The following is a 14,767-nucleotide window of genomic DNA, read 5'->3' as shown; positions in this document are numbered from 1 at the left end:
TATGATTCTAAGATCTGATGCCTTCAACTGCAAATTTACTCAGAGAGAAATAATGTATTAACCCTTGCTGTGTACCTGAGATTTAAAACAGTTTCACATAAAGAACAGAAGACACACCATCAGCTCATCAACTCAGTAATACCCAAGTGTGAAAATGACAGATAGGAATTTTATGCCACGCTGTCAGCCAGAGAAGCAGAGATGAGATTTTCAGCATGGGTGGAGCTTCCAAACTGTGAATTATTCCAATTTAAACAGATAGTGTATGCACAGATGAGAATGTTTTCATGCCAAGTACATTGTAAAAAAAGGCTTACTTTTAATCCAATCAAAATCATTCCATGAGCACAGGAAGCTGGGGTATTTATATGCAAAAGACTGACCTTCTTTGGTGGCAAGACGTGAGGAAGCTTCTGTGTGGGATGGAGTATTGTAGACCAGCAGTGAGCTACCTATACGGAAAAGAAAAGGAGTTATTGCAGTTGGAATGTACTCTGCCAGTGGGAAAACGGCTCAGGCTGGTAGAAAACACTGCCACTGGGATTGAAAGGCCGGTTTTTTCAGGCAATTAGACACAATTTCTGTGAGAGATACAAAGTTCTTTCAAAAGGTCGCTGTATGTCACAGGTGCTACTGTTTCTCCACTCAGGAATCAGGGCAAAGCAGTTTGCCAGCTACACAGAGTATCTCCAGGTCCTCTGCTGAAAACTGATACAAAAGGAGGAGGTTGTATAGTGCTCTTATACAGGTGCTACATGTAGCACAGCAGAGATTCTAGAAATGACTGTGGCACAGACTGTAGTACAGGGTAACGAAGAGGCTTTCCTCTTTCTCTGGCTGTGATAGAGAAAATTCCCATTTGAGGAACATACAGAAATGAGATGAACTGCACTGTCAGGATCTGAACATTTTTAGAGTGTCACATGCTTGGCTTTGGGCTGACAGCTGCACAATCTGATTGGCATTCCAGCATTTGCCATGATTTCTGGAGGGGAGACTTTTTGGTTCAAAGTGGCCTTTCCATTGGGTCCAACCTGAAACAAAAATATCCAAGAGGAGCACAGAGATGAACTCACTGGAAGGTTTTATGTTTTGCACTGTCTGTGGTGCAAATATTCCTTTCTAAACATTACATTTTGATTTGCCTGCAAACTCCTCTGGAACTGGAGGAAGAGGCCCTGTGAGTTCTTGGAAGCCAGCATGTAATGGACATTTCATGGTTGTCTCGTTATATGTGTTTACTCTGCATAATCTTCTAGGCTCACTTTTCCTACAGCTCTTTGAAAATGTTTCCACTGCATCAGGCAGTGACACTCTTAGCAAGAGCCCTGCTTGGTATGGAGCAATACTGGAGCAGGGCAGCAATCCTGTAGTGGGTATGTGTGGGTGAGAAGCACTCCCTGAGACGTATTCTGCTCTTCTCATCTACACAGCCTGTGTAAGTCCCAGCTAAGGTTCTTCATACTCCTGGTCCTAGGTAGTGCATAGCAAACTGCAGATTTCTGTATATGATACGCTGCCCCAGATTCTTTTGCAGGACTGAGAATACCTCTTTTGCAGGTACGGTAATACTACATGAATAAGATCTTGTGACTAAGCCATGCAGTCCCCAGTTCCTCTAATCCACGTGATCCCAAATAACATTGACCTCACTTGCCCTTCAATAGCATTTACAGTGTGTCTTACTTTCCTTGGAGAGTGGAGGATTAAGCAGTTCCCTTCCAGAAGTAACAGCCATTGCAGGTGTTGGACCTTAGTAGTCCTGTGTTCCTATGGATCCATTTTCTTGCCCAAATGCAAACAAAGCCAAGGACATGCACAAGAGAGCAAGTACACAGAGGTAGAAGGCATTGGACAACAGGACTGTACTAACTGGGAGAACAAAGCCTACTAATTAAGAGTGGTGGAAGGATGCTACCAAATGCTTCAAGTCAGGGGAAGTTTTGAAAGATCAGGGTGAATAACATGGTAAAGCAGGAGGGAAAGAGTTCAAAAGGATCACTAGGGTACCTTGTATGTGAAGGTTACAGATAGCTAAAGTGGCTGGTGTAAATATTTAGAGGTTGACTGTTGTTTGAATACTGCTGGAAGAATTGCAGCAGCTTTGTCCACAGCTTTGTCACGTTTTCATCAGATGTCCTTTCTGTGGGGAAGATCCTGCCCACCACTCTCCTCTTTTCAGGTTATTTGAAAGAGATCTTAAATGCAACACCCAGCCTGGCTTGCCCCAGCCAGACAGGGAAGTGCTGGGGAATTCAGAAACAGCTTTCTATGACTAAATAGGCTGCAAATTCCTGCTTGTACTGAGGTGGGGGTGGGGTGATGAATAGCACTGAACAAGCTTGTAGGACCAACCTATAGCTACTTTATGCTAAAAAATGCAGCCCAAGCCACTGGAAAGGGACGGCACCTCCCCCAGTTTAATTGCTAAAAGTTCTCACCTTTGCCCGACAGTCTGAGGTTTCTGGTGGGAACGCCACAGAAAAGGAAATGTGTTTCCTATTAAGGGGTTTCAGTGAAGGAGGAAAAGGGAGAAAGCCAGAGACACAGATCAAGGCAGAGAGAAGCAGACAGACAGACAGAGGCCAGGCTGCTCCCTCCCTTACTCATTTTTGGGCAAAACTTTGACTGTGATGAGTTTTCACTTTGCTATTACTCCCTCTACCCCTCACTGGGTCAGTGACAGCTTAGATAAAATCTGCCCTTTCTGCAAACACTGCTTTAAGTGCAGTGTTATTCTCCTGTAATCAGTATCAGACATGTTATCTTATAGTTCTCCTTTCTTTTATTTCTCCTGTATTAATTAAATAGTAAGATGGAAAAGAAGTGAGAAGCAGGGAAGTAGCATTCTTTGTCCACAAAGCCTTCCTTTTCACAAGGCAGCACATCTTCAGAGATTTAGGTATATCTCTGTTTCACATTCCTGAAATCTACTTAAATGGGAAGTGTTTTTTTATCCTGACCTTCTGAAGGACATGCGGGCTTCCCTCCTCATCTCCTGGTAGAATCAGGGGTCTGCTGCATTTAGCTGTATAGTTTTGTTTGGCATTAATACATTGCTCAAAACCACAAGGCAATTTTCTGCTTCTGCTCCTAGCCACACACTCATTCTTTCCCCTTCATGCTCTTCTTGTTTGTACACATCACACAAACTGACCCCCCATAACTAGAGAGGAAAAGGACAGGAGGTGACAGTTCCGGTTTCGTTTGATGTCCACCCCAAGCATAGCATGAAAACATTCTAATCTCCCTTCCCACTGCCTGCTGCATGGCTGGAGAAGCTTCACCAGGCAGACTGTGTTTTAAAAGGATACCGACACAGCAGTCAGTCAGTCTGCAGTCTGAAGGTACAGAGGGAAGAGCAAGAGGAAAAGGCCAATGCATGGCTTCACAGTCCCAGAGAGGAAACACGAAGAAACACTTTAAGAAATAGGATTGCTCAGGGGACAAGACCAGTATTTCCTGGAAAGAATAGTAGGGGCTGTTTTGAACAACAGCGAAGGATAGTGGGTTGCAGAACTGGGTTCTGTGGGTCTGAAATTTCTTAAGGATCAGGAATGTCTGAATTTCTGACTGCTTCAGTAAGTTACAGAAAAAGGAAACAACTGCAGTGCTCTGGTCGAGACCAAAATTTTGTCTGAAAGCTAAAGGTACTGCAATGTGAGTTTAATTCTCATCTATACGAAATAGCTCATCCGAACCATCCATCTCCAGAACTAAAACAAACACCAAAGCTGAGGGTACTCTAGTCATCACAAATACAGCTTAAGATCCTGACAGGTGCAAATGTCTTTCAAAAAGAGACTGTGCAGATATAGTGTAGCCTATAGACCCCCAATTTCACAAAATTCTCCTGTGTTTTCTTGCCATCACACCTTCTCCACCCTACGCAGTGACTTAGCTGGATGTCTCTGGAACAAACAGCCTTACAAGAGGAGAAAATACAAGAAAAAAAGCCCATCTCCCCATGGCACTGAGCTCAGAGGCTCGGCACTAAACATCCGCTGGAAATCAGTCTGGAAAAACAATAAGCTCCTTTCGAAGGCGTTACTCCGTGAGGGAGTTAACCAGCAATCCAGAAACCAGACTGTCATTAGGCAGCACTAGCAACAGCTGCATGGAAAGGAATGCTCTTCAGAGACTGCCTGACCTCCACTCAGACAGGAGCTTGCTTTAATAAGGACAGCTTTTGTGCGATGTCTTAGAACAGCCCAAGGGGCTGAACAGCAAGAAATCTATAATCATAAAAGCTAGGGATGGACTGGGATCGAATTCTGCTCTTGTATGCATCCCGGTAAAAATGAAGTAACTAATTTGTCTGAATCCAGCAAAGTTCCTGGGGTTTTACACTAGCTTAATAGCGTGGAAATCATTATAGACATTCCCTTAGCAGAACATTATATTTTTATGATTATTATTCAGATGTATTACAGCAGCAGTTACGTGTTCCAACCGTGGTAGGACCCCATCATGCTGGGTCTTGGGAAATAAGAGGCACAGTTCCCATTCTGCAGATTTGCCATATCAGTAGATTGGACATGAAGAAGACTGAGGAGAAAGTACTGCTAGCTCTGTTTTAGGGAAAGTGGAACGGATGTGCAGAGAAACTCAGACAAGGTTCAGCTTCAGGCTTTAAATGTGATGTGTGAATTTGGGGTCTGCCAGCCTGGATTTCAGTGTGCACTGCTGCTTTAGAGGTCAGTGTGACCAGACTTCCAGTTTAGGTACTTCAGGTATCTAAAGTTTGGCTCAGTGGGGAATTTGCTCTGAAACAGAGGGAAGGCAGCAAATGGTAAAGGCAACAATTCGATCCAGGTGTTCAGCTTATGCCATGAGAACAAGGATGCAATTCCTCTAATACCGATGTCACCAACAGCCCAGGTGATGGCTATCACTGAAGATGCTCTCTGGAGCTAAAGCAACAAAAGAATTCAATTATTTTGTCAACCTTTTCAAATTCCACATCTTTCTTTGATTCAAAAGCCATCGAACCAAATCTTATTTTGTCTCTTTCTGTGAATTCTCAAGTCTTATCAATCAGACAATTCAAAAGTAAGGGTCTCACTTGAGTATTTATCTTGTGGGAATTTGAAAACATTTCCGGTTCCAAAGTGTCTGCTTTGCCCAGCCAAAGTCAGCAGGTTTGTTCAGAGCAGCACTGACTTCACAAAGCAGCCTAAAGATTTCCCATAGGAATGTGTAATTCTGAATGCAAACCTTAGTTAAAAAGCTATTTGCCTCTGCAGTAATCTTGAAGTGTTCCATGAACTCAAAGCTCTTTGCTGATGAAACGGGATGAAATCTGGATGGGAACTTTTTTTATTGTGAAGTCACAAGGGACAAAAACTGCTCAGATCCAACAATTCGCTTATTTGTTGTGAATCATTTTGTTGGCTCAGCTTGTCAAACAAAATAAAGGTGGGGCTTACAGAGGCACCCGTCTGTGATCTGACTCCTGTCCCACTGTAATCTGTAAAACTCCCACTGATTTTAGCAGAGGCGGGGAGAGACCAGTGATGAATAGCTTGAAGAAAACACCCTAAATAAGTGCTGTCTCGGAGCTTTATTGAAATGGCCAGATGGAGAGAACTTCAGCTGCCTTTACATCACATTTTGATTTCCCAGTGGAGAAAACATGATTTTTATTTTCTCTGCCTGCCCTCCCTCCATGCTTTATGACACTTTCCTCTGATTTTTTAGTCCTCAAATAACTGTACCCCATGAAAACTGCCGCTTGGTAAAATATAGGGGCATGAGCTCCTGTTCTCTGGTCTCATAACACAATTATCTTCAGCACACCTTTGTGAAGAAAGGGAATGTTTCCACTCTGTTGATGAAGAGGAGACTTTCAGAAACCAAACGAGTTACAGAATAATTTGCTGGTGACACATCAGTTTGTGTTTGGTTTAATCTCCACAGCAAATTCATGTGTTTTTATCATATAGCCACAGATGTTTTTATTATCTTCAAGATTATCTAATCTTCTTAAGAGTTCTGCTCAGTTCTTCACCTCCCTGATATCTTGTAGCTCTGCTAACTCCAGCTAGGTTATAATTAGCTTTCCAACCCAATTTTTATTCCTCTCTTTCTTGTTTGCTTTTGCTGCTTGACTTTCTCTATTCTTTTCTCCCTTATCGTTGCAGCTATTTGTCTGCAAGAAGAGCACTAGAACTTCAATACTCATGTGTAGCTTTATCAGCATGTCACACCAGGGCTGGGATGAGTCAGGGCAGTACTTACTTTCCCTGAGGTAACTGAGGTGAGACAACAGAACTTCTGTGTTGTAGAGGGAGGTGGTTCGGAGGAAGTCATCCTTGTTCATTTTGCAGAGCTCTTTGCCATCCATATTCTGGAAGAGGGTGGTGTCAATCTCCATTAATCCATACTCCTTTATGGCCCATTCCAGCCACTGGCGCACGTGTTCCTGGGTCCATAGGGTGGGATCTGCCAGAAAAGCACAAAGGAGGGTAATGTTATATGGGAGCCCTCAAGCCCCTAGCACTTAGTGTAAGCCAGTCAAATCATTAACCATTGTTTCCACAAACAAATGGATTTAATTTATTGATAACAATGCATTTTGCCAGGATGAGCAAGCATGGTGTTGTAAGAGAGGCACAAGCCCCACAGACTGATCACGCTGGCTCCATGACAGGTTAAGTTCACTTCACGATTTTCCACCTGCTTTAATCTTATACATACAGCTTGGGAACTATCTTAGTGGAATTTGACTGTGGAAAAAATGGTTCCAAAAGCAAGCTCCCTTAGAAAGTGCATGCTTGTCACAGCTTCAGTTCTGCAATACTATCTAATTACATCAGTGCCACTTAAGTCACACCACCCTTGACAAGTGCATTGCAAAGTCTCAACAGATGGCATTTTAAAGTATGAAGATAGTGGTATTTCTGGTCAGCAAAGAGACTCTGAAAAAAAAAATTATTGCTCAAACAGAACAGCTTTCCATGCATCTGAGTCATATTTGTTCACCCCGCTGACAAGAACACAGTCCTACCTCGGCTAGCCCTGTAAAACCAACACAGCTATTGGATGGCAATGTGGATCATGCATCATTATCAACTGTCAGCAAAGCTCCAGCTGTGGAATCTTTATTGCTGGCGATGACGTAAGAGAGAGATTGAACTCGGCTGGAGTTTCAGACCCCATGGTGATGGTTTGCTGCATCAGTAGTTAAAAAAAGAAATCATCCTTTGAATTCTGAAAGGAGCAATGGATCAGAAAGTCCTACCACAAGTTTGTGCCATGATACCATTTTTTACAGAGTCACTTTCAGAGCATATCTACAATTTCAGATGTTTCCTGTGCTATTTCTCCCCATGTATGTCATTTGAAAACCTAAGCCGCAAATTCATGTTCCATTGCAGCTGGGGAGGATTGTGAAATCAAGCCCAAATTTTGGAGAAGTTTGATCCGGCTGTCAAAACTGGTGCCTTCCTCTACTATAAAGCCTAAATGCCTCAGGTCCCAAGGTAGGAGAGAAAAAATGGGTCAGAAATATGTAGGCGTTGCACAGATGGCAACTTAAGCGTCACAGAGGCAAGAAGAATCTGCCACACTTTGGGGGTAAAATAATGCCTTGGTCCCAGACTGTGAGCTACGTGTTCTTGGGCTGGTGAGGGATGATGGTCATTACTGCCTTCCAAAGTCTGGTAAATCACTGCTATTTCACAAGTACCTCAAGATTTTGATTTGTGGATGCTCACAAGGGGAAAAAATCTTTTGACACTTTCCTTCAGTGAAGAGATTTTTTCCCCTTCCACCGAGGCCACTACCAGTCATTTCTCACGTTTCAACAACACTAAACTTTGGGTCACATTGGGTCTTTTTTCAGTAGGCATGGATAGCATGGTAGAGAACAGGCTGAATGTTTCACCTTGAACAGTTTTATCATCCCTCATACTGCCTTAGATGGTATCAGCTGAAGACCCTCTGGGCAATGCTGGTGCTGAAAGCATCTGATCCTGACACCAGTTACGTTAGCCAGCTTGCCTAAGCAGATCCGAACCAGGGCTTAACGGTACTTTGAGACTTGCTGTCAATCTTTCATTGGCTTCCCTTCACTACATTCAGTTTAAGCTTTTTCTTTTCATCTTAAATGGCAAACAAATGCTTGGGAATTGTCATCTGTTCGTGGTGAAGCCACGATCAGAAAACAGAGCTAAATTCCACGAGTACATTTCTTTCTGCCAGCAATTGAACTGCTTGAATCAGACACAATGATTCTGTGATTCTACAACCCTTGACACGCCATGTGAAAAGTCAGACCCTGCCCATGACATCTGTGAAAGCTTTGGTACGTAAATCAGGCCATGGTTTGACTTATAGTACTTCCCTTGCTGTAAATTTTCCCAGCTAACTTGTTTGTACCTATGCTGTTCATAAACTTTACGGGGGAAGGACTCCCTCTTCTTTCAGGTTCAGACTTCACAGGTTGCCTGCCACAGCAGCTTTCATCCTTGACTATCCAAATGCACTTAATGTATACTGCCAATTTCAGACAGCAGATGTGGCTGTCAAATACAAATAGAACTGGACAGGAATGTTCTCCTGTACCTTTTTTTTTTTTTTTTTTTTTTTTTTTTTTTTTTTTTTCTGGAAGGTTAATGTAGTTTCTGAAAATACAACTTTTCTAGTTTTCTACTAAGAACAAAAGAATGAAAACATAATAGCTCACTTTGAATCAGCATGACATGACAGCACATCTGGATCCTGTAGAGCATCATGGGAGTTATAATCATGGTGCACTTTGTGTCTATTCCTGCTTGTAAACTGCACTTCTTGATTGCACCATGCATACCCCTAGAAGCACTGCAGGTTCTGCGTCAGCACACTGCAAGGTGTGGATTTGGTTCAACACACCAAAACAGCACTTTATCCCCAGGGGGGGAAATAAATAAACAAATAAAAGGAAAAAATAGGACTGATAACCCACTTCTTATTCTGATTCAAGGTAGAATATGCACTGGAACACAGGAAATTCTCACAGCTGTAAACTTTTTTTCCCTTAATTTTTACATAGTTTGTAAGAAAGAGAACTCCTCAAAGAATAGACAAACAAGCCTTATCTGTTCAGATGGATATTTAACAGTCCAAGTTAATATCACCCAAGGAGTTTGATGGTGGTGGTACCTGCTGGGACAATGACTCTCCTCTCATTGGTGGTCATGTTGGGAGGAGGCCCATTCTTCTCATCCATGTAGGTGCTGTAACTCATCGGGTTGGACTCTGTGCCTGCTCCGACGAGCTTGCTGCATTTGTTCACACTACAGTCTACAGGGGACTCCCTGAAATGTGAAAGGAAACAGATGACTTGTCATTATTATGCACCTTTCATCCCTGCTGTAGCAGAAGGAGATTTGAATTACAGAAATGGCAAGTATCCTGGAAGGGAAAAGTGAGGTGCGTTCCTGTAGATGTGGGAGAGGCCATTCCTGGCTGGCCACATCAATGTCAGATTGTGCTCTGTGAATCACAAGCCTCACAGAAGGGATCTTTGATAAGGAAATGAGTGCAAGAAAGAGTGACTTTCAGACAAAGGCAATGGCAGCTGTAAGATCACATGCAAAACCTCTGAAATACCGAAGATCATGAATGGGATAAAAATGAGTATGTGTAAGTGACTACAACACAGGTCCTAGTTCTAGTTCTAGCCTTTCCTTGTACTCTCCCTGCATCCTTAGCTGCATTTTAGCAGTCCTCCAGCTACACCTTTATGCTCCTAGGAGCTCTTGTTGGACTGTTTGCTCTGGTACTGTGTTAAAAACAGTTCTGCACACTGTGTTTCTGCTAGAGGTGAGCCCATGAATCCACAAAAAGGTGGCAGACTTCACCTTGTGACCTAGGGATTTTCTGCAGAGTAAATCCAAAATACAGAAACACCCCCCTCCATTTTGTTAAGAAAGGACACAAATATCCATCCCAAAATGACAGGGTAGTCGCAGGAGAATACTACAGTGTGGTATCTAAAGAGCTGTGTTTATGTGAAGCTGAATGTAACTGATCTTGTCTGCTCTCAGCAGCTAAACAGTCCCATGCTTGTCTCCTGCTTGGATAGGAAATCTAGAAATCTTAGGTGCCTTAGGCATGAGTCAACGGCTTCAGAACACAGAAACCGTGTGTGAAAAAGGCTCTGGCCTCAGTTTTACTTCTGAGATGATGGAGCATCGAGGAGGGAACTTTTAGCAACTCAGGTGGCACTGTACTAAGGCTGGGACTACACACAGACCCTTGGCAAGAAGCAGGCTTTCTCTGTCCTGCTTTGGGAGAATTATGGCCTGCAAACCACAGATAGGGAGCACAGATTTTGTTTTTCTCCAGCTGCAGTTGTAACTCACGCTTTTAGCTCTAGAGGTCACTTAAAATACCAGTCTGCAGCCAGCCACATGCATGCAGAACATCCCAGCCCTAAAGAATGTACCAGGGAAGGGAAGGACTATTGCCTTTATCTTTACAAGAGTGTCTCAGTGTACAAGCTCTATGCAAAGTAAGCACAGAGCCTGTATCCAGTGCAGCTCAGCCCCCTGCTTTCATTGCACAGCCATGCTTCCTCCCTGCCAGGAGGAAAGAGTCTTGGGAGGAAACCATTTGCTGAAGGGTAAGAACTATGACAGTGCACCAAATCCCACCCTCTGAGTTCAGTTGGCAAGACTTCCAAGTTTGGACACTAAACAAATTTGTTTCTTAATCTGAATGACGGGGGGGCTGGGGGAAGAAATTACTGAAATTCAGTTATCATGGCTGGGAGATAAATGCTCCACCGAGATATTCTAAGGCAGATGGTAATTTTTTCCTCATGTCTTGCTGAGGGAATGTTGCTTCAAAATGGAAATAAGATGTATAACTTACACATGTTCGAATTTAAGGCTTTACTATTTCGCCTACTGTTTTTCCAGGCAGGGAACCAAAATCCGCCTTCAGAGAGGCAAACTGCTGAAGGTTTAATGTCCCCGTGGCAGTCAGAGGAGAGTCTGAGCAACTGCAGGGACACCGGGGTTTTCACAGGGAATGCAATCGTTCCTAACTTTCTGTTGAAATTCCCTGTGTCAGGTGTTAAATGCTGCCTGTACTGGCAGAGAAAAAGCCCTGAAGCAGCACAAAGACTCTTATTCTTTCCTGAGGTACAGGCTGTCCTGAGAAGACTCGGTGAAACAGCGAGCATTGCTGCCATGTGCTAGCAGTGCTGGCACAGCTCCCTGCTGCCCACCATCCTTCCAGGGGGCTCATGCTCCCCCCACCATCTCTAGTTGACTTTCCCAAGAAATAACCTGTTTGGTTTACATATACAATATTTATGCTAGGATGTATATCCTAGCATGTATATCATATATGTATATCATATCCATACAAAGCGATAGGATACATCCAGTCTGTCAGATAAGTGCTTCTTCCAGAAGGCTTATCTGTGTAGGAGTGCACATGTTTTCTGGTGCCACCAAATGACACATATGAACAGACCGCAGGGACCTGGGCTGTCCTCACTCTCTCTGCTGCGTACTGTGCACATTCACATGACCGACAGTAAAGGAACAAAAATCACACCAGCACTGTAAGATATCTCCTCAGCAGTTTTGTGATCATTTTTCACTTTGCAGACGCAGCCATCATCTTGGCTTGGCATCTAGGGCCCTGTGGATCCTTTGCTTGCTCTGTATGTCTCAGCAGCCAAAACCAGACAGCCATCTATCCAGGGCTGAGAGCTCAAAAGAAGTTATAGGGACTGAGGGGTCCTTACCAACAACTGGCTTACCCCAGCAGCACACTGCAGGAAAAGACCACACCACTCATCCAGTGGGAAATGTTAAATGCACCCAAGCACCTTCAGGGCTGTGTCTGTGTGGATGTACAGATGCCTCCCTTCCTTTTGAACAAGTTTTCAGGATGGCTGGAACCACAACTAACCCCAGATAGAAGAAAGACAAACTTAACTGGGGGTGGCATTACCAAAACTTAATTAGGCAGGAGATCAAACTTCCCTCCTCTTAAGAAAAACACTAAAATCTTTAACAGCAAGCAGGAAGATCCTTACTTTTGTGACCTTTGCAATGCAGCATTTCCTACCACCTACCAAATCCAAATGAGACCTTTTACTGGGAAATGAACGCTACCAGTCTGACCAGTGCCCACAGCTCCTGGAGGTGCCTCACTGCACAGCCCAGCCTGTCCTAACAGGAGGCAGTCAGCAATGTCCCAGCAGAGGGTACGTGTAACTGTGGGCAGTACAAAGAAGAATTCAGTATGGGAATAACTACAGTATCAAATGAGAACAGGCAGCCGTGAGCCATGAATGGGGTATTCATTGGAATACACTCCTTTCTTACTTCATGCATTACTCACAAGCAGACTTAGATTTATAGAAAAATTTCCTCATTATTTGAAATGGTTTGTGAGATTTCAGATGCCTGATTAATCCTCGACTATTTGCAGATTATCCCTACTCCAGGCTTTCAAGTGGCTACACATACTGTAGTCGCTCAGGTTTGGAGAAGAAAATGTTGTAATCCACCAACGTAAAGGGACATAGGCTGCTTTCACAAAATCTCTTAAGTGTATTCATTGTGGCAGTGACAGAGTCCAAGGAATATGAAGCAGTGCTCATTCCCACTGTCAGCCCAAAGACTCTTCATTTAAGCAGCTCCAGTAGCAGTCTCTGGGGATGCCAAGAGCTTGGTGTTTTGGGAAAGTGTGTGCTAAACTGGCCAAAACAGACAAGCAGCCAGCCTGGCATTGACTAATAACTGCTCTGTACTGCTTCAGTTTGTGTTCCAGATACTTGGAAATAAAGCAATTACTGTCCCAGGGCCTCTGTCTAGGAATCACCTTTGGCTTTCATTTGAAGGAGCAAAATAAGGGGTTTCAATGATTTCTGAAACTGACTCAGCTGTGATCGACAGGACATTTCCTTCTCTTTATCCTTTTATTCCTTCCATTACTCCCCTCTTCATACCTTTCTTCTTCTTCTTCTTCTTCTTCTTTTTTTTTTTTTCCCTCTCTCTTAATTAAGCATGCCACTGTTATGTGTAAGTCCTCATTTGGTCATCTCAACTTTAAATGTGAAATTAGATATTATTTTTGGTTAGTGAAGGAAGTAGGAACGGATACACCATGATTCTGCTTCTGACTCCTTTTACAGGCAAGGAACAGAGCTCTCAGAGCAGAAGCAAAGTTCCTCGAACCTCAGCGTTAACACTGCCTCACATTTACACACCCAAAGTAAGGAATGTCTGAAGAGGATGCTCACATTGGAAAAGTAAAAGGCTCCATAAGCCTGCAGAAAGAAGAGATGGTTGTAAAAAGGGTGGAAAAAGAGGTATGATTTACAAAACTCAAATTGTGTGGGGAAAACACAGAGGTTCTGCTGGTCTAACATGTCTGTGTTTACAACTCACAGGTACTACACAAGCAGAAGGTATTTGCACGGTCTGCCGCTCTGGCTGGGGACTGGAACAGTACCATGAATCCCACTAGAGGGCTCACATGCTATTTACAGGGCATTTTTATTCCTACAGACATCACTGATGGCCTCTTTGTCTTGTTTTGAGAAAATTATAAAGTTATAAAAATGTTCTGAGATCCCTGAACCTTAACATTAGTTTAACATTCTGAAGCAAGAGAGCGCTTTCAAAGTCATTTCAAAGCACTGACTACAGCATTTTAGCTAGACAAAATTCATAACATCAGTTGGAATTACACAGGGGAGTTCATCTGCATCTACGCTGGCATCCAGAACACTAGAATATTATTTTGTATGGGCAGATCATACAAATTTTTTAACATCAAATGCAGATCTACAGTGGCTTATTGAATACAGTCAGAATCTGTAACATCTGTTGTTTGGTTCAGTCTTTGCTTTTGGAATTGCTGTAAATGATAAGGAAAAATATGTTATTAACATTGAGTGTAAATTGGGTTAAACTTTACCCAGTCTTTTCCTTTATTCTTCAGAATTTAAAATGTGAAAGATTCTCATCTTTTTAAGAAATGTATATAAATATGCTTTTATATTAAAAAAGCAACCAGAAGCCCTAACAGCAACTCAGGTGTGGTATATTTGGAGCTGTAAATGCACATCATAGAAGACAGAGCTTTTCTCTGGTGGGCTATAAGCTAAATAAACAGAAGACACAAATCCGGCAGAGTAAAGAATGCAAGCCACACTTCCAGTCCCTGAAACAATGCACACAAAAATGAATGGCTTACGCAACACCTTTTTGTAAACCGAAGGAAAACTGGACCTCTATTTCTTCTGTGCAACAGGTCAGTGCTAGCAGTACATGTTTGGACACTAACCACTGCCAAACACAACCACAGCTCTGGGCTTTTGGCTGAGCAAGGAGCTGTCTAAGAAGCCAAGGACAGACTGATGGTGTTTGCTGCATCCAGGTCTGCTAATACTCCATACTCACAGTATTTCTACCTATGAATCTTGCAGTAATGCAGAAGTCCCATCATCTCATTTAAAGCACAGATTCCTGCAACCACCTGAACATCCCATATACACAATGAATATGCAACTCTCTGGGAATTTCTTTCTACACCTGATGTGGAGTAGAGATCTGGGCAGGACTGACATGTTGTTTAGCACTAGGAGGGATGGCTCTGCACAATGGACTGGGAGAAGTTCTTCAAAGAGCCCTTCTCCCACTAGGCTAGAAACCAAAGCAACCCATCACACCATACCTCACAGCTATCAAACCTGCTTCTGGGCACTAAGAAAAGGAAGAAAAGCTGGACACTGCCCTTTACCATCACCCGG

General features: G+C 43.1%; 1 protein-coding gene across 8 annotated transcripts in view; it reads right to left on the bottom strand.

Annotated features, from left to right (window-relative positions):
• FLI1 (Fli-1 proto-oncogene, ETS transcription factor) overlaps positions 1–14,767 on the bottom strand; it is an 88,722-nt gene that overhangs the window by 17,458 nt on the left and 56,497 nt on the right. For all 8 annotated transcript variants that reach the window (XM_046903746.1, XM_015297986.4, XM_015297987.4 and 5 more), the window contains 3 exons: positions 9,145–9,299; positions 6,241–6,444; positions 384–452 (listed from right to left, as the gene is read on the bottom strand). In XM_046903746.1, coding sequence (XP_046759702.1) covers positions 384–452; positions 6,241–6,444; positions 9,145–9,299 — 428 coding nt within the window. The remainder of the gene's footprint in view (positions 1–383; positions 453–6,240; positions 6,445–9,144; positions 9,300–14,767) is intronic.

Source organism: Gallus gallus, chromosome 24 (assembly GCF_016699485.2).
Source record: "Gallus gallus isolate bGalGal1 chromosome 24, bGalGal1.mat.broiler.GRCg7b, whole genome shotgun sequence".
Taxonomy (NCBI): Eukaryota; Metazoa; Chordata; class Aves; order Galliformes; family Phasianidae; genus Gallus; species Gallus gallus.
This window is presented reverse-complemented; position numbering and strand designations above follow the sequence as displayed.